This window comes from Hyaena hyaena, unplaced genomic scaffold (assembly GCF_003009895.1).
Source record: "Hyaena hyaena isolate Hyena2069 unplaced genomic scaffold, ASM300989v1 scaffold_533, whole genome shotgun sequence".
NCBI lineage: Eukaryota > Metazoa > Chordata > Mammalia > Carnivora > Hyaenidae > Hyaena > Hyaena hyaena.
Window position 1 is genome coordinate 707,823 of NW_024081161.1, and position 24,828 is coordinate 732,650.

Genomic DNA, 24,828 nt, shown 5'->3' on the forward strand with positions numbered 1-24,828 from the left:
CCGAATCAGAACCTGGGTGTGGAGCCCCAGAACACGTGTTTCACCAGGCCCTCCAGATGATTCTGACCCATGTCAGAATTTGGGAACCACTGTTAAAAAGAGTCAAAATTGTTCTTGTTCCCAAATCTATACATGCTATTTGTACATGTTATTGTAATTAATTGTAAATACTATAAAAACCAATTAAATACAAGCATTAAAACAAATTGAGTTTTAAAAAATGAAAAGTAAGCTGAAAACTTTGGAAAGACTTAATTAAAGCAACTTACTAACCAAAATTGCTGTAGAACCAGGCATGGATGAACATGTAAAAGACTGGGAAACTTTTCATAAAAATTTATAAGAACTGGGGCACCTGGGTGGCTCAGTTAGTTAAGTGTCCGACTTCAGCTCAGGTCATGATCCTGCAGTCTGTGAGTTTGAGCCCCACATGGGGCTCTGTGCTGACAGCTCAGAACCTGGAGCCTGCTTCGGATTCTGTGTCTCCCTCCCTCTCTGCTGCTCCCCCACCTGTGCACACATTATCTTTCTCTCTTACAAATCTTAAAAAAATTATAAGTATTCTGCACTTAGATTGCTTCATAGGAGTCTTCAAATTCTTTCTCCAATTTAAAGAAAGCAAAATTGAAAATCATGGACCAACATTATGGGGCTGATTTACGCAAGAAAAAAAATTTTCAAATCATACATTTAAAAAATGAACTTAAAGTTAGTAATTTTTAAAAGTGTGACTAAAGGTGATTTTTATTAAAAGTACATTGATGTGTGTTAAATAAAAATAAGAAGTTTAAGATAAGTTTGGATACGTAGTTTTTTGATTCCACTCTTTGAAGGATACTTTCTCTCTCTCAGCTAACCACAGGCCCAATATAACAGGGTAAAATGGCTTCTCCTGGACTTTGATTCTCTTGCTGGTTTTGTTTTTTATGTGCTCAGTAATCTGGGCAACGGAAGGGGTAAAGAGAGATTGGCAAGGCGGGATTCAAGTATGCCGGGGGCTCAAGTCCCTGGCTTGTAAAACCCCAAGGTGTCAAATCCCACCTTGATTTGAGGGCCACTCACTAGCTAGCTGCCGGCTGAGGGCACAGCAGAGGAGGCCATCACTACAACATTACATGTCGGGGAGCCTGCTTCCAAGCATGTGAACCTAAGAGCTTTTTAAGACCAAAGAAGTTCCAGGCTATTCAACTCTGACATCCTTTGCCACATAATTTGGGTTCTTTGCATAACTTCCTTGGTTGCAAAATTGTACTTATAAAAAGAGATGCCAAGTTTAGGGAGCAGATGTATGGATGTGCTCTATGTGTATAACTCAGAGATGCTGCTGTTGTTCCAAGTCCTCATTGCCTTCAATAAAATCCTTTCTCAGTTATTTGCCTGACATATCCATGCTCTCATGTACAAGCAGAAAGGGTCCTTCCCTGGCTGTAGGGAATTCGGCCCTTCAGGCCACAAAATATTAAAATTTCAGGGTTAGAAGTCAGTCATGCCACATTCAGTCTCTGCATAATATGTGAAAAATCACTCAGCTGTGTCCAAGGATAAACAACACTTTGGTGAAAGGTAATAAATTTAGCCTAAGATCAATGGTCTCAGATTTACAATCTGGTCACATTCCAAAGTTTCCTCAGCGGGGATCAGTCTGAAAGGGGATGGCATTAGTAGAAATAGGATATTTCAAAGAGGAGCATTTGGGCTTCAAAGTCTGTTGATGACAGAGCAGGAAAAACCAAGATCATCGTTAGAGAAATGGTAGAGGCAGTTGACTTGCTGAGTATACAGAAGAAAACACACACAGAGTGAGATTCACAAAACCTCTCCCCGCCAGGGCACAACTGGACTTCTCTATGCAGGATCTTGAAAATCAGAGAAAGTTTCCTATCGATTTTGATAACAACAGGGAAATATTCTGAGCTGAATTGTCTTCTCCACCCTAAATTCATATCTTTAAGTCCTATTCCTTGTCAGAATGTGATTCTATTTGGAGACAGGACCTTTAAAGAAGAGATTCTAGGATGAGGCCATCCGTGTGGGCCCTAATCCACTCTGACTGGCATCCTTATAAGAGGAGATCTGACACACAGAGGACCCAGGTGTGCGTGTGCATGGAGAAAAGGCCATGTGCAGAGACAGCAAGGGGGTGGCCTTCTCCAAGTCAAGGAGAAAGACCTCAGAAGAAACCAAGCCTGCTGGTGCAGGAATCTTAGCCTCCAGAACTATGAGAAAAGAAGTCTCTAATGTCAAAGCCACTCAGTCTGTGGTTTTGTCATTGAAGCCTTAGGAAACCAGTACAGGGACACATCCAATATTTAATGTCTTGGAAATGGAGGAGGTCAAGCTCCAAACATGGGCAATTAGTTGATAAACTAAAACACTGACCTTTCAATATAAAAATGGATCCTCCCACCCTTGTCCCCCCAACTTAATTATCAACCATCCCCTCCTTACAGACGGTAATTGATAGAGGGTAATCTAGGGGGAAAAAATCTCTGAAGGCAGCAATAATGCCATGCCAAATCCCCATGCTATGTGCCACCATAGTTCTGAGTGTGGGCCTCAATACGATTTCTTTGTCTTCCAAGATTTTATTTTAATTCAAGTTAGTTAACATATAGTATAGTATTGGCTTCAGGAGTAGAATTTAGTGATTCATCACTTGCATATAACACTCAGTGCTCATCCCAACAAGTGGCCTCCTTAATGCCCATCCCCCATTTAGCCCATCCCCCCACCCAACACCCTTCCATCAACCCTCAGTTTGTTCTCTATAGTTAAGAGTCTCTCGGGGCACCTGGGTGGCTCAGTTGGTTAAGTGTCAGACTTAGGCTCCAGTCATGATCTTGTCATGCATGGTTCATGAGTTTGAGCCCCGCATTGGGCTCTGTGCTAACAGATCAGAGCCTGCACCCTGCCTCAGATTCTGTGTCTCCCTCTCTCTCTGCTCCTCCCCTGTTCTGTCTCTCTCTCTCTCTCCAAGATAAAGAAACATTAAAAAATAAAAATGAAAAAGCACAAATTCTTTTAAAAAAAAGTCTCTTATGGTTTGCTTCACTCTGTTTTTATCTCATTTTATTTTTCCTTCCCTTCCCCTATGCTCATCTGTTTTGTTTCTTAAATTCCACATATGAGTGAAATAATATGGTATTTGTCTTTCTCTGACTGACTTATTTTGCTTAGCATGATACACTCTAGTTCTGTTCATGTCATTGCAAATGGCATACATCTGACATACTATTACATGTAAGCATTCATAAGACAAAAATTTATGAAAGATATAGAAATTCAGACTCAGCTAATGTTTATCTGTTGCCCATGTATCAGACAATATAATGATAGTAATAATATTAACAAACACAGCACTGTTCCAATGCCTTACACATATTAAATCAGTTCGCCCTCACAACAATCCTCTGAGGTCGGTTTTATTGTTATCCTCAATTTACAGATAAAGTCAAAGAGAGACAGGTCTTAAGAGACTTATAAAATGTGATAACAGCAGTACCTCCTTCATGGGGTTACTGCAATTCTACATGAAGTATTCAATGACTTAGTAACATTCAGTAAATGTAGATTACATTTTTATTGCCCTGCATCTTCACTCAGATACCATTGAATTTGGGGGTTATAGGATACCTTAATGCCATTCATTCATTCCACAGCCATTTACTGAGTAACTACTATACAATCAGGCATTGTGCTAAACCCTGGATGGTGACAACAAGCAAATACTATACATGAGACATCTTAGAAGAAAGGCAGAAAGGAGAAGCCAAGCTTTTAGCAGTGATGACTTCCAGGAAGTAAAACTGGGGAGGAATGACTTTCAGGTTTTGACTTTATACACATCTATACTGTGACAATTTCTTTAATATGCAAAAATTGATTTTGTAATTTAAAAATCAATCAAGGGGACAAGATTTTTTTTTTTTAATACATGAGTGCTTGAGATTGTGATCAATCACTCAGCTTCAGTCGATGCACTGAGACATACCGCAAGTCTACTCTGAAAGATGAAAAGTACAACCATTGGCTTCTCTCCCCAAGGGTTTACAATCTGTTTAGGCAGAGAAGATGCAAACAGGACCAAAGTTATCCCCAAAGACAAGGCAGCTGGTAAACACCAGATGTAAACAAGGACAGCAGGAAATTCACCCTTGAAGATAGAGATAAACGGTGTTGGGTGGAAATGAACACAGCTTTAGTGGCAGCTGATGGACTACAAACAAAGGGAGCTCAATGAATACAAAAAGGGACCTTAGTTGGGAATCTGCTCTTGATCACCTGAATGTGGAAATAAATTCAGTCCTGTCCAGAGTGAAATGAGCAGTTAGGGAAATGGGACTCTGACACTGGAATTCAATGTTCTACTAACTCAAAAGTGTGGAAATGCTGTCTAAAAAGTCCTGAGTCTGGCTAGGAATTGAATTTTCATGCAGGTCACAGTCATACTTCTGGGATGAGTCAAAGTACTAGAACCTTGGCTTTTAAGGTGCCGAAACCGAAAACGGTTGCATCCATTCACCCGTAGCTGGATGTGGTGAATTTCTACCATGTCTTTAAATAAATAGTTTAGACTTACTCCCCCACTTTCTTACTGCATACCCCTTCCCCTGAAATCTGACCTTTATCCCACCCTTCTTGATCATCATCCGTGGGCCCCTGGTCATCCTTGTGTCCTAATGTCCAGCAGAGTGCCTGGCAGACAGTTAGGAAATATTTGCTAAGATGAATCAGTGACTCAACTCAATGGCTTTTTCTCTAAGTTCTGTTCCCTTTGGCCTCACTGGAGCATGACATTAATATTGCCCTGGCCTAGAAATTCTCTTTCCCATCTTATCCCATGACTTCTGATTCTCTTACCCACCTCCCCCAGCACCCACCCCCACCCCCAACCTTAGGCTGTTCCTTCAGGGATATTTTTCCTGCCTTACTTATCCCCCCTGCTCCCTACATGTGACTCAGGCCAGCAAAGTTCAGACCCTCACTCTCTCCTCACTCTATACTTCATGATGGCCAGGAAATGCTGCTGCTGCTGCTGCTGCTATAGCCTATAATAATAATAATAGTCTCATGTGTATGAGAAACTTTACACGTTGCCTTATTTAATCCCACCAAACACTATGATGTAGGTATTATTACTCTACAATATGGGTGAGAAAACTGAGGCTCAGAAATGAAATGACCCATGCCCAGCCAGCAGCAGGACTGGGATTTGAGCCCAGGTCTTACGGTATTGAAGGAGAAAACAAACATACCCGCAAATGAACATTTAAAGTGAAAATTAGTAGAAATTAAGATTCAGAAAGAAATGGACTGTGCTGCTTCCGGGCTGCATCGTTAGCTCTAACCATCCCTCCTCACATGGTGCTCCTTTCTCCTCCCTCTTGACGCATCCTTGTCGGGATCCCACCTCAACTTCACACTCACCTGGTCTAAAACTACTGTATCTTTCAGAAGTGGCTTTTCCTCCTCCCCTTTATTTACAGCATCTCTTCCTCCCGACTCCTTCCCTCTCCATTTCTTCAGTCACCACTCAAACTCTGGCCCTGGTCACCTCTCCCCTGAAGACTGCCAGAGTCTCCTAACGGGTCTTTTCATCCCTTAGCGTCTTCCTTCTGGACTCCATCCTGCAGTTTGCCACGAGGAGACTACGTTTCCTAAAATGAGGTTCTGCACTTGTCACTCCCAGTTAGAAACTCAGCCTGATTTTCAAAGCCCTGAACACTGTGGTTCCACCTGGTATCTTCATCTTCTACTTCACACCTGTAGCAATTCTCTGCTCCAGTAGAGCAGGTTTCTTCCACTGTTTAAGTCCGACTGGTCTTAACAAGGGTGACCCTACAACTTATCACCCAAAATAGAACCCCTTTGAAAGTGAAAGGGAGGGCTACTGAGAACTGAGCCAACAGGCATAAACTGGGATCATCCTGGATTAACTGGGATTTATAGTCTCCATATTCTGAACGTTCCCATCAACACACGGGCCACCCAAACCAGCTGCTGATGGAATGCCTCCAGATTCCCTACCAGCCTTCGCTTCTCTAAATTTCCTGTCTAAGTCTGACACCCGACGTCTCCATCTTTGACAAGCCCCTTCAGACTGATGTCCTCAGGCCAGGTTGCCTGTTTAGCTTTCAAGCCAGCATTCCTGTGACAGTCTTTCCCTCCTCTACCAGCAACTAGGAGCAAGGTCTGCCCCTCCCAATGACCACTGCTGTCCCCACACCATTACTACCCTCAATATCTCCCCTTGCCTTGGACACTTGTCCAATGGCTACCCTTCCTGCCTTGCCCAGATTCCCCCCCACACACCCCCAGCCATCATAACAACCCCCTTCTCTGACCTTCTGTTGCCTCTATTACCTCCACCATTTGCTATGCACTCAGCATAACCCCATCAAAGCACTTGACCTTCTGAAAATTGTTTCGGTCTCCCTAACCAAGGAAACAGGCAACAAAGGTCCACCATCACTTAATCATCTCACTCCCAGCCTCCAACAGGTCAGGTGCTTGGTTGAGGAGGAAGATGACAGGAATATCTGGTGAATGACGCCTGGGTCACACACACAGTCTCTCCCCATTTCCCCTTTCTTCTGCCTTGATGCCCCCTCTGAGGAAAGGTAGACATTCTGACGTGCTGATAGCAGCAGCGAGAGAAATGCCCACTTCTGATCAACACAGCCCACAACAGCTTCCTGCCAACTGTAGTATTTACTCTCATGCTTGTTGCTCTTCAGCAAATGTCAAACCCCAAAAGTCACAGCAAAAGCCCTAGAGACACAAAGGTTCTCTAACACACAGGGATGATTAGGCAATTATTTGGCAACACTCAGAAAACTGGGTTCCTCACCACCCTCCAGTTTCCCAAGGGCCAGAGCAGACCTCCTGCCCCAGCCATGGCCACTACTGCCCCCCCCCCATTCCATCCCCTGTCACCCACACCAATTCTGGGCCTTCCCTGCTCCTTCCCTCACCCAACTAAGCAGACACCGTCACCCTTCTTCCTGAAGCTTATTCCCAATGGCCTGATTTCCTCCTGAACCAATAGCACCCAAAGTTTCTACCCATTTAACAACTGGTGAGGGAAAAAAATATATAGGTTAAACAAAACAAACAGTATGACTTCATTTTGTTAAACATTAACAAAATGTTTTGAATTAGATATTTGTATGGGGAAAAGTCCAGTAGATAATACAACAAACGACTAATAGTGATTTTCTCATCTGTTAAATCCTCATCCTCAACGAAAGTATGTTACCTGCATAATAAAAATGAATGAAGCAAAAGTAGTAAGAGTTGGTGTTTACATGTCGGCCTCTTTGTTGCCGCCTATCGCTGTCACTACCAGCAGTTTAAGAAAAAAACAAACAGAGCCTCTAAGGCTTAGGGGACCAGTCCATTTGTGGACCTCTGAGAAGCGCAGCTTTCATTCCCATCAGTGTGCGAAAACAAGCAAGCAAACCCATTCTACCCTCACCTGCGAAGAACAGGCCACCCATGCTTTTGCTTTGTTGCTTTTTCCCTCCATGTCCTTAGCTAAGCACCAAAGGGTGCTGGAAAAAGTCAATTCTATGTGCAAAATAATAATCATTCACTGTGGGAAGCAAGACATAGAAAGGCCCCCTGAAAACAATGGGATGCGAACAGAAGAGAAAATGCAGGATTTGGAGTCAGAAAACATAGGTTCCAGCTCTGATGTGAGTCGAGCCCTTTCCCTTCCTTTGCCTGCAGATGTTTTGTCTCATTAAGTACTGAGTTCAGTTCAGGGAATGCCTATTGCTTGCCAGCCACTGTTTGTTGGAGGGAGGATGAAAGGGACCATGCAAGTTTCAGGTGCTTTGCAGACACACCGGGAAGGGGGAGGGACGCGCTGGCCTGCTCTCCCAGTGCGGAGGGGAACCATCATCCTTCACTGAAGAAAGCAGACGCCACCCCCACCTTTCGACCTCCCACCAGGTCCCACAACGTGGAGTTGCCCAAGTGGGAAGCCACTCAACTGATGGCGAGTTGGTGCCTGAAATTCCAAGCATGGCCCCTGAAACTTCTTCCCTAGGGCCCGTATTTGGGTCAACTACTCCTTTACTCTGACGATGGTGCCTTACTGCATACATCTGGGCTCTATACCTGGCAGCTTAGGCCTGTCACCCAACTGCAGATCCATCCCTACGAGGAAGGCTGCCTGCATCTCTGAGGTGCCACTCAGCAAGCTTGCCCACCAGCAAGTGAAGGTGTAACACATGAGCTGTCCTGAAGTCGGGCCGTCCCAAACAGCCTCTGCATTTGCTGAAGACCAGCCCGGTCCTTTTCAAGGGATGTAGTCTATAAAGGGACAATCCTATTTACACAGATTACCATAAATACGCCTTTTGCTGAGGCCCCAGAATGAGAAAATGCTAGCCGCCGCCATAAATGAAGTCTTCAGAGTTCAGATTCTGACCAGCAACTAGACCAGACAACTGAGCATTTTGTTGAAATTCAAAGGAGAGCAGTTGGGTCCACAGGGGACTCCCCTTCCCTCCTCACTGTGCTCAGCTTGCCCTTCCTCATGCAGCAAAGGCAGAAGAATACTCACCCACACATCTTTTCCCGTCCTCGGCCAGCGTGAAGCCGCTGTAGCACTGGCAGACAAAGGAGCCCAGCACGTTCACACAGAGCTGCTCACAGCCGTGATCCTCTGCCGCACAGAGATCCTGGACTGGGGCAAAGTCACACCGTCAGAACACACCTCCGAGGGGGATGACCCTCTGTGCGTGGCCGGGCAACAGGAATAACACTTAACGTATTGAATAACTGTAATCCTACCATCCAGAGGCAACCACAATCACCATTTTGGTGGCTTTCTATGTGTAAATAAAAACATATCTTTCAAAGTTGGAATCATTCACCTCTATTAAATGCACTGAATAATTTCAAATTAACATCAAGTTCGTATATTCCTTATGTTCATGAAAGTGCTCTGAAACATCCGGATGGTCCCTGAGAACTGTTAAGTCATCACAAACAGCCTTCTGCATGGGTCTGCATCAAGTGCCACTCCTGTTCTTTGAGAACTAAAATTGCTTTGTAATCACAGGCTCACCAGTTTACATGAGATAATCTGGCACTGTCTTTGACATTTTGCAGATGGGGAAGCGGAGAGAGAGCGAGCACCTGTTAGTCCGCCCAAAAAATGGCAGACCCCAAGTCTACATCTGTCTTTTTGGACACACTTCTCCACATTCCATTTGTCTACCAGAACAATCCGTGGAACTCCTCCTTGAGCTCTATTGACTCACGCCAGCAACACACGAGGAAAAGACGAAGTCAAAGGAGATTAGGTAGAGGTAACAAAGATTACTAGGGATAAATGGATGCATGGTTATTAGTGGGCCTGTTTCAGTCAAGTATTTATTATGTGTCCACCAAGTGCTGAGCCCTGGAGTTTCACACAAATGCAATGTAAGAATGCCTTTACTGCAATGAAATTAAAAGTATGTCAGAGGATGAAGAGGTTAAAGGCATTTTCAATCCGTCACTGACTCAGTCCCTCCTTTGCAAAAACAGGCTGACATGACAGACATTATTTCTCAGCAAGGCGAACAGCTTGGTTTCATAACTGGCTCTTCCAGTGACTTGCCCATTAAAGCTGGAGAAAATCAAAGAGCATTAAAGAAACTGAATATATTAAAAAGAGTTTCCTCTGGTTAAAAGTTGTCACTATGAAAGCTATGATAAAAACTCAATTAATTAGAAAGTCTGATTGATCCCTGAATCCAATGGTTACACTTTAATGTAATCTCCTATGTCACTGAGTTTTATTGTTTATTATGCTTTTAGATAAATATATCAAATTGATAAAAAGATAAAAGCTGAGTTATTCATCACCTCTATTAAATGCATTAAATAATTTTTTAAAATGAAATCTGCTTCTCAACATTAAAAAAACGCTTATGCCTAAGATTCTACAAATAAGGACTCAGGCTTTCAAGTGCTAAAAAGAAGGACTTTCATTCTCAGTTCAATAAAGTAGATGAGGAAAATCATAGATGTAGATTCTTGTATCTATTACCAGTATATCTGACCTGAGATTTCCCATTGGGAACTCCAATTGAGAGTTCCATTGGATTTAGATAGAAGGAAAACACTAATAACCAGAAAAAACTTCAGTTCATATAAAAATCATAGTGAATCATTAAAAAATTATAAAACCTACAGTTAGTTACAAGCCTAAGCCACAGACCTAAGAAAAATCTGAATCACAAGATGCTCTTCATTTATCAATAAATGAAGCACCTATGGTGTCCCAGGCACTGGGGATACAGTGATGAACCAAACAGATGAAGGAGTACCTACTGTCTCCCAGCTTGTATTCTAAGGGTTAGTAATGTGAAGCTCTAGGAAGAGCATTTTGGACTGAAAGAACAGCAAATGCAAAGGTCCTGAGGTAGAACAAACTAGCCCCATAGTCAAGGGTGGATTGGAAAAAGCTAGCAGGTATAGGCAAGAGAATGGAGAAAGGGAAAGGCACTGGGCTGGGGGAGCTGGGGGAACAGTGTGAATAAATGTGCAGAAATGAGGAAAGTAGGACAGGCGTGGTAGCTAAATTCCATGCTGAGAATTCCAAGGGAAGTAGCAGGAGGGAGGATCAGAAAGACAATTGACACCAGATGGCAGAGGGCCGGAAGGTAGGCTGAGAAGTCCAATCTGATTAAGGAGGTGATGGGGGCCAGTCAGGGTAAAATCCATCACAAGAGAGAGAGGGCGATTCCACCTGGGTTGTCCTTTAGAAGGAGGGATCTGGCAGCTTCTTTAGCTCTGGGAAACTTAGGGGACTTTGAGCTGTTAAATGAAAATCACTGCTCTGTTTGGGAACAGCAGTAGCTTTTTGTTTTTGTTCTTTTTTGTTGTTGTTTTTGATTCCATGCAGAAATAGCTCTGGTTTGCTTGCACACTAATGGAAGAATTAGCCTCCTGATATGAGGACCTGCGATTGTTCTTCAGAGCCAGAGCTTTTTGCCTCCCCTGTCGGCTGTCAGTGCACGCTGGCACTTTTCCCCTTGGCATGTATGTAGCACGATGTTAATTACATAGGCATTCAAGTAGCCATGTATTTACTGTCGCCCTTGCTAGACTCTAAGGTCCCTAGTGGGGATGAGACAGTGCCTGCACAAAAGCCCTATGGTTGTAAAATGTCACCCCAACACCCTGGAACAACGTACTTCTCCCCCCCCAATCCCAAGACCATCTCTGCGGGTGGGGGGCACGAGCTTCTTCACCTGAGTCTCCCTTCTCTGCTTTAGCTGCTGCTTTGCCTCCTTTGGTGTTCAGCAGGAACCCCGCCTAACAGTGGTTACAAAGGAATAGTGGGAGTATAGGTGATTTTTATTCTCTTATAATGATCTGCTTTCAAATTTTCCAACAAGAGTTTATAACAAGAGCTTTTATAATCATGAAAAACAACCCCAACATGTTACAAAAGAACCCCTTTGAAAGCAGCATTTTGAGAGCAATGAACCAGGACCTTGAAGCAATCATCTTTTTTTCCCAAAGACTTCTCCCTACAGGGTTGGTAGAGAGGCAATGCGTATGCCTTTCAGAACAGGGCTGGACACCCACAGAACGGCCTGTGAATCACTGCAAGATCCAGTCCACAGAAGCAGCAGCGCCCGACCTTGGCTCCCCATTAGAAGCACCTGGAGACCTTTGGAAAACCCAGGGCACCCCGCTCCTTAACCCAGGCTGGCTGGGGGTGGAATGCACCAGCAGGGTTTGTGAAAGCTCCCCAAATAACTCCAGCATGCAACCAGGCTGAGCGTCATTGAACTGGAAAAAAAGTCCTTACAATCATCCGAGCGGACGGTGCCCAGACCCAGGGGCCAGTCTCTCCCTTTATTAAGAGACACTGCGAGGCTTAGTTTCCTCTTTGAAACAAATCTCCGAATTATTGCTGTCCTTGGTTCCCTCTCCAAGTGGCTGACGGAATCGCAGACACTACGTGAGGGTACAGAGCATGGTAGGAACAGGCGGCTTAGCGCTCGCATTCCAGAAGTCCGGCCCCACAAACAGCAAGCCTGCCAGTTGGCTTCATGTCTATTGTACTTTCATACTGTTTTATAATGTTGGGGATTTATGGCCTCTGGTGATCTGCACCGTCCCAAGGGAAATCATTGAGGGATTAACTTAATTAAACAAAGACAAAAGAATAAATACAGACTGGGTTCTGACAAAACAACATTGTTTTTCTGGCAGTGGTCACTTCCATGTGAAACAAATACAGATATTGTTGGATGACTCCTTGTGCTTTTGAAAAACAGCGCTTCTTTTTTTTCCTCACAGCCTGAGGGTTTCGCTGAAGGGTAATAAAACCATGGGGGATGGGAGAAGCACCGAATTCAGAGTTCCCATGATCCTTCCAAGCCTCCTCTACCTGGCGATCCCCATTCATGGCTCATGACTTCCGTCAGATGGCACCTCCTCCAAGAAGACTTCTCCAGGTTGGCTGGGCTTAAAGGCTCCTTCCTCTGGGAGCCACTCAAGTGCTTGCGCATTTCTCCAATGGTATTGGAAGGACCTGATTAGGTCTGCCTGCCCCGCTGGAATGTGAGCTGCTCTGACTTACTGATTTCCCAGAGCCCTGCACACTGTCCTAACATGTGTGCTTGGTGCTCCGTAAGTGTTCATCTGCTGGAAGAAGAGTGACAAGGGTCCACACTCCATGCCTCCCAACAGGGATGCTCCCAGAGTCCTGAAAATACCCTCCTCCATCAGAAATGGGATCCTGGCATGATGAGTACCATGGGGACAAAATTCTTCCTGAGCCTCTGCCTCTCCCTGCGCTCAGAAAGAGGTGTTCCCATATCAGAAGGGGGCCCAGAGCATAGTGACATCTGGGAGCCAGCCCCCAGCTGCGGATCCAGTGTTGTCATGACAGCTAAGGAGCTGGCGACCTTGCTATGTGGTGCCTAGCACCCAGTGCCTGGCTCGGTAAATACTTACGGATGAGAGAATGAATCCATGTCCACGCTACACAAGCATGGGGTTGTCAGCTATTTCTGCCTCATCAACCTTACCTAGGCTGAAAACTCTGAGAGGGACAGGATTAGCCTGGGAGTTCCTCAGGATGCCTATACAACACCATGCATTTCACACAGCAGGTGCACAGCAGACATCTGTTGATTTGACTTGACTGCCACCAGCCTGGAGTACTCAGGCGGCTCTTATTTGACTGCTCTCTGTTAGAGGTCAAGTTCCCCCTCACAATCTTCACAACCACAATTTAACACTTCATTTACAATGATTACTGAATCCTACTCTCCCTACCATCTGAGGGCAGGGCTTATTTTGCTCAGCCCTCCAGCTTACACATCTAGCACGGTGTCTGGCATATGACCAATTTTTAAAAATATATTTGAAGGGCGCCTGGGTGGCTCAGTCAGTTGAGCATCAGACTTCAGCTTAGGTAACAATCTCACTGTTCATGGGTTCGAACCCTGCATCAGGGGCACCTGGGTGGCTCAGTTGGTAAAGGGTCCAATTTCAGCTCAGGTCATGATCTCTCGGTGTTCAGGAGTTTGAGCCCCAAGTCAGGCTCTGTGCTGACAGCTCAGAGCCTGGAGCCTGCTTCAGATTCTGTGTCTCCCTCTCTCTCTGCCTCTCCCCTGTTCGCACTCTGTCTCTCTCTCTCTCTCTCTCTCTCTCTCTCTCTCTCCCTCGNTCTCTCTCTCTCTCTCTCTCTCTCTCTCTCCCTCTCTCTCTCTCTCTCCCTCTCTCTCAAAAATAAACATTAAAAAAATTAAAAATGAATAAAAAATAAAAAATACCTGAATGATTACATTCACTCAACCATTTGTCAAACTGTTCAAAGTACTGGGAAAACGAGAGTGAATAAAAGAGGTAAAAAATCTATCAGTTGATCTTTGTCCCCGTGGAGTCAATATTCAGATGGGGAGCCAGTGGTGTGCAGAGGGCCAGCTCCCACTAAGCCGCATGACAGACAGTGCACACCTCTCCCCTACTCTGCATTCAGCAAGCCCAGGCAGGTGGCTTGAAATCGGCCACAGTGTCCATATTTACACCACAGGAATCAGTGAACATTAGAAATCAGAGCCTTTCCCCCCTGGAGATCTGGTTGTTAAACATTTGCCAGCACACCACTGATAGGGGCCAGACATAAACAGGTAAAACCATATGTTAGATCTCATAAGTGCTGCTGAACAAAATTAGCAGGAAAGGGGAGTAGGGAGTGTGGAAGGAAGGGAATTTCTGTTTCATATCGTGTGGTCAGAAGGGGGTCTTACTGAAAATATTCTTTGATACAAGGATTTGAGGGAGGTGATATGAAAAAGTATGGAGCAAGGGAACTGAACCTTGGAGAAGGAGATAAAGGGCAGTTATGTTTCTTTAGACAGGGTGGGAGTGAGACAATCAGACAGAGTGAGAAGAATATGGTCTTTGGAGCCAGACCTGGCTTTGGGTAGGTAACTTGGGTGACTTAAACGTAAATGACTTCTGTGAGATCCAATTTTCCTAGAAGTTAAATAATTAAATGGAGAAAACATCTTATAAATGAAATAGTTCGATGAGTAAAGCCCCTGACAGACAGCAAGTACTCAACAAACGCCAGCCTCCTTCTTCCTTAGCCTGGGGTAAAGAAAGGTCTTGGAGGTGCAGACCCAGTTAAGTGGGGAAGAAAGGGGGGCCCCAACCAAATTTTGCCTACATCACTACTGCAATACAGGGTCACTTTACGGGTGCTTGTGAAAATTACACCCACGAACATAGATTCAGATTTCTTTAAATAATGTCAACGTATCTTTGATAAGGTGGTTTATGAATTCTCTGCTGAATTGATCTGATACAGCAGAGTAGACAAGTTTGAATTTTATAACAAAAGATCTCCCCAAACTCAAGCAATGCCTTCCCAGATGCGGATCATTAGCACAGAGCTGGCTGCTCAGCCCTCCCAGGTGAAATAAATCACTGAGGATTTGATAACTACGAGCCCCAAGTTGTGCTCAGATCCATCCCTAGTGTTTGCCCCGAGGCACGCATGCACCCTAGATTTAAATGCCTTCCTTCGTCTGTGCTCTCGAAACCCTGGCGCTGTGCCTTGGCTAGAGAACTTGGAAAACCTCCATCTGGTGACACTGGCCTAGGAGCATGGGACAAAGACTGCGGCTGCTGTGGCTGACATCATGCCAGGCGAAATCAAAGGCTTTTTACTGGCTTTTCAGAGTTTTAAACCAGCCACACTGCATGCTGTTCACACCCACGACAATTTAATCCCTCCTTTAGAACGAAAGTAAAATGAACACCTTTAAAGACACGTTCCACTTTTTAAGCAGCGCCTGCTGTTATTTAGCCTGAGATGTAAAAATCAGGAATTATCTCTCGCAGCAAGAGACAAGAGAAATGTATTATTAGGGCTGTTATTTCGCTCAAGTGGGAAACAATGGCGTTCTGCCTGCGCCAGTCTGAAGCCCTTCTAGAGTTAGGACTCCACAAACCGAAGCCTGCCGTTTGGGGGACCATCCCCCTTCTTTCACGGTGCCTGAAAGCACTAGTCTTATTTTGACAGCTGCAGTTCGGATTTTAAGACTTTCAACAGTAAATGTGAGTCATCGGCCTTGTGCTTCCATGCTGGAAGAAACAAAACAAACCCAATGTCACCGAGTAAAACAAACCTGTCCTTTTTGGCAAACCCCAGCTGTGCCTCAAATCCTTCTCTCCCCAAGAGATGAATATTTTTTCAATCAGTCCTCCGATTCACTCACAAAATTTTCATTCTCTTTAAGGGATATCCCCCCAAATAAAGCCTTAAAACATAAGTAAGTCTGACCAAATGAGGTTGATTAAAAATAAATAAACATGCACAAATAATGCCCCATTCTTGTAGAGCACTTTGCAATTTCCAAACGGTGGTCACATCATCACGTTCTTAATAAAAACTCCTTACCGAGTGGAGCCTCTCAGGGAGAGCTCTAGTTCAAAGTGGTTTTCAAACTAGAGCTTACATCAGAATCTCCCAGAGGGCTTGTTAAAATACACGTTCCTTTTTTTTTTTTTTAAGTTTATTTATTTATTTTGAGAAAGTGAGAGAGAATCCCAAGCAGGCTCTGCACTGTCAGCAGGGAGCCCAATGCGGGCCTTGAACCCACAAACCATGAGATCATGACCTGAGCTGAAATCAAGAGTCGGATGCTTAATGGACTGAGCCACCCAGGCGCCCCCAAAACACACATTCCTAGGTCCCACCCGAGTCCCTGATTTGGTGGCACTAGGGTCAGCCCTGGGAGTTTGCATTTCTAACCAGTTTCCTTGCAAAGCTGAGGCTGCTGTCTGAGGGGCCACCTGGACAACCACTGGACTAGGTGCTTGTGAAAAGAGGAAAGCAGAAAAGAAGCTGTATGAGCTCCAAACTCGCTTTCCCCTGACGTGTGGCCATTCTTCCACTATGGCCGGCTCTCCACTCACACGCAGTCAGTGCAATTCTCCCATGAGAATGCTACTCACCCCAGATTCCTTTCTTTTCTTCTTCTTTGTCTTTTTTTTTTTTTTTTTTTTAACCCTGATCCTGGCCCAGCAGCCAGGGTGGAGGGGAGGCTCCGTGGGCACGGACTCTGCTCAGCAGCCCTCCTCTTCTGCTGAGAGGTCCTAGTAGAGCCGTGTGTTCAGAAGCTGAGGGCTGGCAGTTTGGGGGCACAGCCTGCTTGCTCCTCGACTCTGGCTCCTTGCTCTCCTTGTGGGCTGCCCCAAACCTCAGATCCTGACCTTCCCTTCCATGCGCCCTCTCTCTCTCCAACATTTTATCCATTCTCGGGGTCAATTGCTATCACCAACCACATCCGACCAGGGATTTTCCTTGAACTCTAATCCCTCATCTCCAGCTGCATCAAACCACTTGTGTGGGCTCCTTCCCAGATTTACTAGTTTCCCTCCAAGCCAGGTTTCCTCTCCGAAGTGATCTGTCATTCTAAATCGTGCTACCTTCCCACACCCCCTATCCCCTCCCTTATGTCATCAACTCCTCCCTGGTGTGGGAATTATTGCTCTGGTCTCCTAATTAATGCTGTGGGCATAAGGAAGCGTGCACTGAACTGACCGAGCTGATTAGAATTGTAAACTAATGGCATCGTTCACCTTCTGCTCCACACATGTGGAGCACCAAGGGAAACCAAGATCTGAGCATTTCTTGGGTCTCAAACATATAAGAGAAACACTCATTTTCCTCCCACAATCGCATAAGAGGCCTCTAGAGGGAACCAATAAGTATTGGATGAATAAATGAATGAGTGAATGGATGAATGGGTGGATGGATGGACAAATGGTACTTCTCCACCCTCTCTCTACCTAATTTGAATCCCACATATATATTACTGCCAGTCTCAGTTTACTACAAGGTAGTTTTACCCCTGACACCCTGTGCTCAGTCCCCTTACCTACCAAAGACCACGGCTGGGAATCAAATTGCTCCATAATTGGTTCCAGCTTAAATTCTTTCTCTCATTCCCCACTAATGCCCCAAACAAACCATTACAGAGAGGCCGTCTGGTCCAGTTAGAGACCTCAAAGACAACAAGCCCTGCATTTTGCTTCTTTGACATGTTAGAAAAACCCCCTCCTCCACAACCCCTCCCCTGATTGGCCCAAGACTCTTTCTCCAAACTCTTATTTTGCAGGCTTCGTCTCAGCATCACTTACCTTCCCAAACCACCTCGTTCTGACTTCCTCTCTCTCTCTCTATATATATATATATATATTTGCTTTATTGAGTCATTAATGACATACAATAAACTGCATAAATTTAAAGTATGCAATTTGATAAATTTGACATGTCAACGTATCATCACCGTAATCAAGATAATGAACATGACCATAAACTCCAAACTTCCAAAGTTTCCTCATGGCCCTCGATAATCCCTCTGCCTGCTCCCTCTCCCTGCCCCTGTCCCCAGGCAAGCACTAATCTGCTCTCAGTCATAGAGAGCATACATTAGTTCCCATTTTCTAAAATTTTCTATAAATGGAATCATTTATAAAGAGTATGCACTCTTTTCTGTTTGGTTTGTTTCATGCAGCATGGTTATTTTGAAATTCATCTAGCTTGCTGCATGTGTCAGTGGTTTATTCTGTTCACTGCCTGGTTGTATTACATTGCATGCATATATCACAATTTGTTACCCATTCACCTACTGATGGACATTTGGGTTGTTTCCAGTTCGGGACTTTTACAAATAAATCTGCTGTGAACATTTGTGTTCAAATCTTCGTTTGGACATAAACTTTAACTTCTTCTCAGTAAATACCTAAGAATGGAATGGCTGGGTCATATTGTAGGTACATATTTTAGCTTTGTAGAAAACTGTTAAGCTGTTTTCCGAAGTGGGTGGACTGTTTTACATTCCTGCCAGGAACAATGATGGTTCTTGTTGCCAACTTTGCCAACACATGTTTTATGGCCAATATTTTAAAATTTATCCAATCTAGTGGTGGCACCTCATTGTGGTTTTAATTTGCATTTCTCTAGTGACTAATAATGTTGAAGGTCTCTTCACAGGCTTCGTTGCCATCCAACTATTTTCTCTGGTTTAGTGTCTGTTCAAATCTTTTGCCCATTTTGACTGGGTTGTTTATTTTCCTAATATTGACTTATAAGAATTCTTTATATATTCTAGGGTCTTTGGTTGAATATATGTTTTACAAATACTTTATCTCAGTCTATGGTTCACCTTTTCATTTTGGTAGTAGTGTATTTTGAAAAGCAAATGTTTTGATTTTGATGAAGTGTAATTTATTGAGTTTTTTTTGTTTGTGTTTTATATCCTATTTTAAAAATCCTTGCCAAACCTAGGGCCATCAGAAAAAATTTTTCCTACATTTTCATGTAGACAGTCAATTGCTTCTACTCTTACATTTAGATTTAAAATCAATTTTCAATTAATTTTTGTATATGGTGTGAGGTAAGGGTCAAGGTCCATGTTTTCACACATGACAATCCAGTTGTTATAGCACTATTTGTTGATGACATTATTCTTTCCTCACAAATTGCTTTGGCACTTTTATCAAAAATCATTTCACCATATGTGTATGGGTCTATTCCTGAACTATATTCTGGTCCATTGATGTCACCTATACATACTGTTTTGTTCGTTATTACTTTATTTTTTTATTTTTATTTTTATTTATTTATTTATTTTTTTAATGTTTTATTATTTCTAGGAGAGAGAGAGAGAGACAGCGTGAGCAGGGGAGGGTCAGAGAGAGAGGGAGTCACAGACCGAAACAGGCTCCAGGCTCTGAGCCGGCAGTCAGCAGAGAGCCCGACGCGGGGCCCAAACCCACGAACCGCGAGATCATGACCTAAGCGAAAGTCGGACGCTTAACCGACTAAGCCACCCAGGCGCCCCTATTTTTTTATTTTTATGTTTATTTTATTTTTGAGAGACAGAGCATGAGCGGGGGAGAGGCAGAGAGAGAGAGGGAGACACAGAATCTGAAGCAGGCTCCAGGCTCTGAGCTGTCAGGACAGAGCCCAACACGGGGCTTGAACCCGCAAACTGCAAGATCATGACCTGAGCCAAAGTCAGACACTTAACCGACTGAGGCACCTAGGAGCCCCTGTTTGTTATTACTTTATAATTAATTTTGAAATCAGGTAATTTAAGCCCCCCAACTTTTTTTTCAGAGTTTTCATTGATCTCATTGTTTGCAGATTCCATATTTACCATTCTACTTTCTAAAATTTACTTGTAAGCCAAATCAATATTTGCAGTGTTTTCATGACCATTGATGGGTGGGCACAGAATGGTAAAAATTTTAGTTACCTGATGCACACGTTCCCAGTTAAGCTCAAAAAAGACAATGCTCTCCCTTCTTATTTTAGCTCTCAAACTACAAACCAGCTTCCTTTTCGTGTTCTATCTAGTGCCATGCTTTTTGCTTTTTGTCGGTGATTTCTCTGTTTAAAATGGCCCTCAGGAGTAGTGCTGAAGTGCTGCTGGCCAATGTTCCTAAACGCAAGAAAGCTGCGATGTGCCTTATGAAGAAAACACGTACATTAGATGATCGTCATTAAGGCATGAGTAATAGCGCTGCCGCTATGAGTTCAATGTTAACCAATCAGTAATATATACTCAATAAGGTACTCTTCAAAAGAGGCACACGGGGCGCCTGGGTGGCTCAGTGGGTTAAGCATCCAACTTTAGCTCAGGTCGTGACCCTCGTGGTTCTTGTGGTTTGACCCCCACGTCAGGCTGACTGCTGTCACCACAGAGTCTGCTTTGGATCCTTTGTCCCTTCACTCTCTGCCCCTCCCCCACTTGTTCTCTCTCCCTCTCTCCCTCTCTCTCTCTCTCTCTCTCTCTCACACACACACACACACACAAATAAAACATTTCCAAAAATAATATAATATAATAAATAGAGATACACATAAAACAAGGTTATATATTCACTGATAAAACGTTGTGACCAGAAGGTCACAAGAACCTAACCCTGTATTTCTTCTAGGCACAATGATCTGGTAATCATTAGTTCAATGTTCATGGAGACTTATAAAACATATAATGAATAGTAAGAATCAACCGTATTTGACTATGATAGTTCTTTTGCATTTTCATATATATATATATGTTTCATATATATATATATAGGAATCAGATAATTTCCACTTTAAAAAGTCTGCTAGGATTTTGACAAGGATTGCTTTGAATCTATAGATCAATTTGGAAAGAATTGATATCTTAGTCATATTAAGTCTTCCATCCCATAAACATAGTATACCTCTCCATTTATTTAGGTCTTCTTTAATTTATTGCAGAAATCTTTTGTACTTTTCAGTGTATAGATCATGCACACTTTTGTCAACTTCATCCCTAATTTACATATTTCCAATTTCTGATTTTTGTTGCCAGTATGTAAAAATACAGTCAAATAATTCTGTATATTGACTTTGTATCTTAAAACCTTGCAAAGTTCTTTTGTTAATTTTAGTGGCTTTTTGAAGATTCTACCAGCTCTCACATAAGCAATCACATAGTCCGTGAATAAAGACAGTTTTACTTTTTCCTTTCCAATCTGTTTGGTTTTCTAATTTCTTTTTATTTCATTACTATATCAGTTAGGACCTCCAGCACAATGCTGAATAAAGTGGTGAGAATGAACATAGTCTTCCCGTTCCTTCTCTCAGGAGGAAAGGATTTAATCTTTCACTCTAGAGTATGGCATATTTATCATATGTTTTTTTCATAGATATCTTTTATCAGGTTGAGAAATTTCTCTTTTATTGCTAGTTTGCTGAGAGTTTTTATCATGAATGAGTGTTGGGTATTTTCCAATACTTTTTCTGAATCTACTGAAATGATTATGTATTTTTTCATTTTTAAATTTTTTCATTTTTCATTTTTAAATATGGTGAATTATACTGATTGCTTTTTGAATGTTAAAGCAAACCTGCCTTCTTGGGATAAACCTCATTTGGTCTTGATTACAGTATATAAATATGGATTCCATTTGCTAAGTCTTCAAGAATCTCTGCATCTAAACTCATGAAGGATGTTGGTTATAATTTTCTTTTCCCTTTTTAATAATATGATTGTTTCTCTGGATCATGCCCCTTGATTAAACTCTAAAATAAAAGCTGTTAAATCACTTGCGTAGCTTGGAAAAAATAATGTCAGGAACATATCTGAAGACTGAAAGCAATAAAATGTATTTGCTAGGGTTCTTGAGAGAGAGAGAGAAATGCTGGATAAGACAGTTTACATTTTTTCGCCAAGTGAAAATTTCTAAATGTTGTGTTTTCAATATTTTTCCAGATAGATTAAATATTCAAGAAGGGAAGGGAAATTCCTTATTTAAAAACCATAAATAAAGAAAAGCAAAGAAGATAAAGTTCTTTCCTATTAGTGGGAAAGGAATTCAAAGGGAGGGGAATGTTAGGGGGAAATGGACACTTGAAGATGGGCATATTTCAAGAGGGTTTTTACACCTTTTTTTTTTTTTTTTTTAATGGGGAAAGCGAGGACATAAACTTCTCTTGAGCCTTTTGGGCCAGCCACTGTCCTGACACTTTTCCACATATCTCATATAGAGGTATGGGATGGGGAAGACATTTTGGAGGGCAGAAGAATCCACAATGTTGACTTCCGGTAACTTCCATACTGCTCGTACGGGCAGAAGTTTGAAGGTAATATTTATTTAATATGCTTGGTCTAGTCTTTGAATGGAAGAGCACATTTTGAGGCACTGACCAAATAGTGTCCAGAAGAGGATTATTTGGACTTTGAAGAGACCCCAAACCCAGTTACTTAAAGATGTATTTATGCTTCCCCTGAAAAACAGAAAATTAATGAGGGGGGAATAACACTTCAATAATCAAAGGGTTTTCTCTCTTTTTTTTTTTTTTAAATGTTTTATTTATTTCCAGGAGAGAGAGACAGCGTGAGCAGGGGAGGGTCAGAGAGAGAGGGAGTCACAGACTGAAACAGGCTCCAGGCTCTGAGCTGTCAGTCAGCACAGAGCCTGACGCGGGGCCCGAACCCACGAACCGTGAGATCATGACCTAAGCGAAAGTCGGACGCTTAACCGACTAAGCCACCCAGGCGCCCCAAGGGTTTTCTCTTTATTTGGAAAAGGAAGTACACTTTCTGGTGAATAGCTGTAGTTAGCAAAATAGGATCAAAGGTGGGAATCATGGAGAGTAGGATTTTAGCTCAACCATCAGTCCACACTGTCTGGAGATGGGATGGAGGTGCTTTGTAACAACTTGGTATCCCATGTGGTAGGTGGACATGCACCATCATCCATGTGGGACACCAGGAGGGAGTAGGATTCTTGGGCTATGCGGGAGAGGGAGCTCAAAGTCTGACAGCCAGGGCCCATTTCCACTGGAAGGATCTCTGAGTTAGCTGTGTCTGCCTCCTCTTCACACAGACAGGTACGAACACAAAATGGTGGCTATGGGGGCGCAGGGGTGTGGGCATCTGAAGGCAATTGCCTGAGAGGTCCTCTCAAATCATTCCGTATCATGACAGTGTCACAGCAACAGGCTTAGGGCAATGATAATCCTTTCATTGTCAGTCCTGTTGAATTAGTTCTGAGTCTCCCTGGAGATCAGTGAGCCTGTGAACCTGGGTCTGGAGGAATTTCTCTGGTTGCAGGATTGCCCTGCTGCCATCTGGGGGCCCTCAAGGATCATGGGACAGTATCACTGGTGGTTAAGAGCTAATAACATGGACTCCTACATAACAGCGACTGGCTTCCGGTTTGGTCATAGTACTAGCCATGTGACCTTGAGTAAATTGTCTAACCTTTTGGCGGGGGTGGGGGTGGGGTGGAGGGCTCCTTACTCTCCTTCTCTGTAGAATGAGAATGATAAAACCTACTTTAAGAGCTCATTGCCCGGATTAAATGAGATAACACATATAAGGCACCAGGAGAGCTCCTAGAACATGGCGGGTGCTTAATAAGTCACGTGGTTGTAGCTGGGCCTGACCTCGTGTGACCCACTGAGCTGGGGATGGGCTACAATTGCTTTTGGTTGCAATTACCTTTGTTGTTTGTTTGAATTACTCCCATGCAAGAAAGTGAGCAGGGACATTGCTGTTTTATTCACTATTTTCTTTCCAGTAGTGTTTGCATGTTGCGTGGCACATCGTATGTGCTCAAAAATGGAGAGAGCTGGGTCTCATTCCTCCCCAGGCCCACTGAGCCTCTCTCAATGCTGGGGCAGCCATTCACAAACAGAAGTCGAGGTATGGCCCTGACTTCCCTTGGCATAACTCTTAACTGTCCACCAGACCCAAACCATAGGCTAACAGGGACTTATCGATGAGTCAGGTATTAATGTGTCACCACCCTTCCCATTTTATGGGTGGGGAAGTGGAGTTAAGGAGTTTAAATAACCAGCTCAGGGTGAGACACGCACAGCCTGAATGCCAGGATTGAAAACGAAGTGTGAGGACTATACCACTGGCCTATATAGAATTTCAGACTTGCAAACAAAAGAGTTATTATCTTTGTTTGAGAAAGAGAAAGAGAGAGAGAGAGAGAGAGAGAGATTACTGCTCTTTATGACTGTACCTACTCAGCTAAGTCTGGTGCTGACAGTGAAGGGGGGCTAACTGTTTCCGGGTGACTGGAAGGCTGGGCCAGATGGGACGGCAAAGTCCTGGCTCCAGGTCTTTCTCTTCTCCCTTAACTTGAAGCCCTTTCCTCCCGTCCCGCTGTTGCTGATGCCAGTAGATCTCAAGAGCCTTGGCACAAGCCATGTCAGAAGTTCACTGAAAATGCATTCTCCTGGGCCCCACGCCAAACCCGTTGACTCTGAATCTCTGGGGGTGAGACCCGGGCAGCTTCCTGAGTGGCCCTTAGTTACTAGAGCTTGAGAACCTCTGCCCTGGGCCGCCGTGCTCCTCCACCTGGTCAGTCTGTCTGAAGCCCAGGTGGTTTCTGCTTCCTGCTCTTTGCTCCCACAGCCCTCCTCCCACAGCAGGGAGCCCGGGCCAGATCAACGCTGGGGAGAGCCTGTGGGCCTCAGGCTTGAGGTGGCAGCAGGCAGGGGTTAACCAAACCTGGCGTGGGGAAGGGAAGGCCTGGCTCGTGACACTACAGGAGAGGACTTTCTATTCTTTCTTTATTTGCTAGTCCCCAAATTCCTCTGACTTGACTAAGCCGGCTCATGGAAAATGAATGACAGCAGATGCCTCCATTGCAGCGGGCCACTGAGGCAGAAGACAAGGGGAGAAATTTCTTGTACTGCTAAGAAGGGAAGGGCAGGAAGGGAATAAGCAAGGTGGCGAAAGGCCGAGCGTTCTTCAGAAGAAACCACTTGCTGAGGGGGAGCTCCTG

At 43.8% G+C, this 24,828-nt stretch overlaps 1 protein-coding gene across 2 annotated transcripts in view; it reads right to left on the reverse strand.

Annotated features, from left to right (window-relative positions):
* The window catches only part of MATN2 (matrilin 2), a 118,273-nt gene that overhangs the window by 52,158 nt on the left and 41,287 nt on the right, over window positions 1-24,828 (reverse strand). For both annotated transcript variants that reach the window (XM_039255477.1, XM_039255476.1), the window contains exon 4: window positions 8,573-8,695. In XM_039255477.1, coding sequence (XP_039111408.1) covers window positions 8,573-8,695 — 123 coding nt within the window. The remainder of the gene's footprint in view (window positions 1-8,572; window positions 8,696-24,828) is intronic.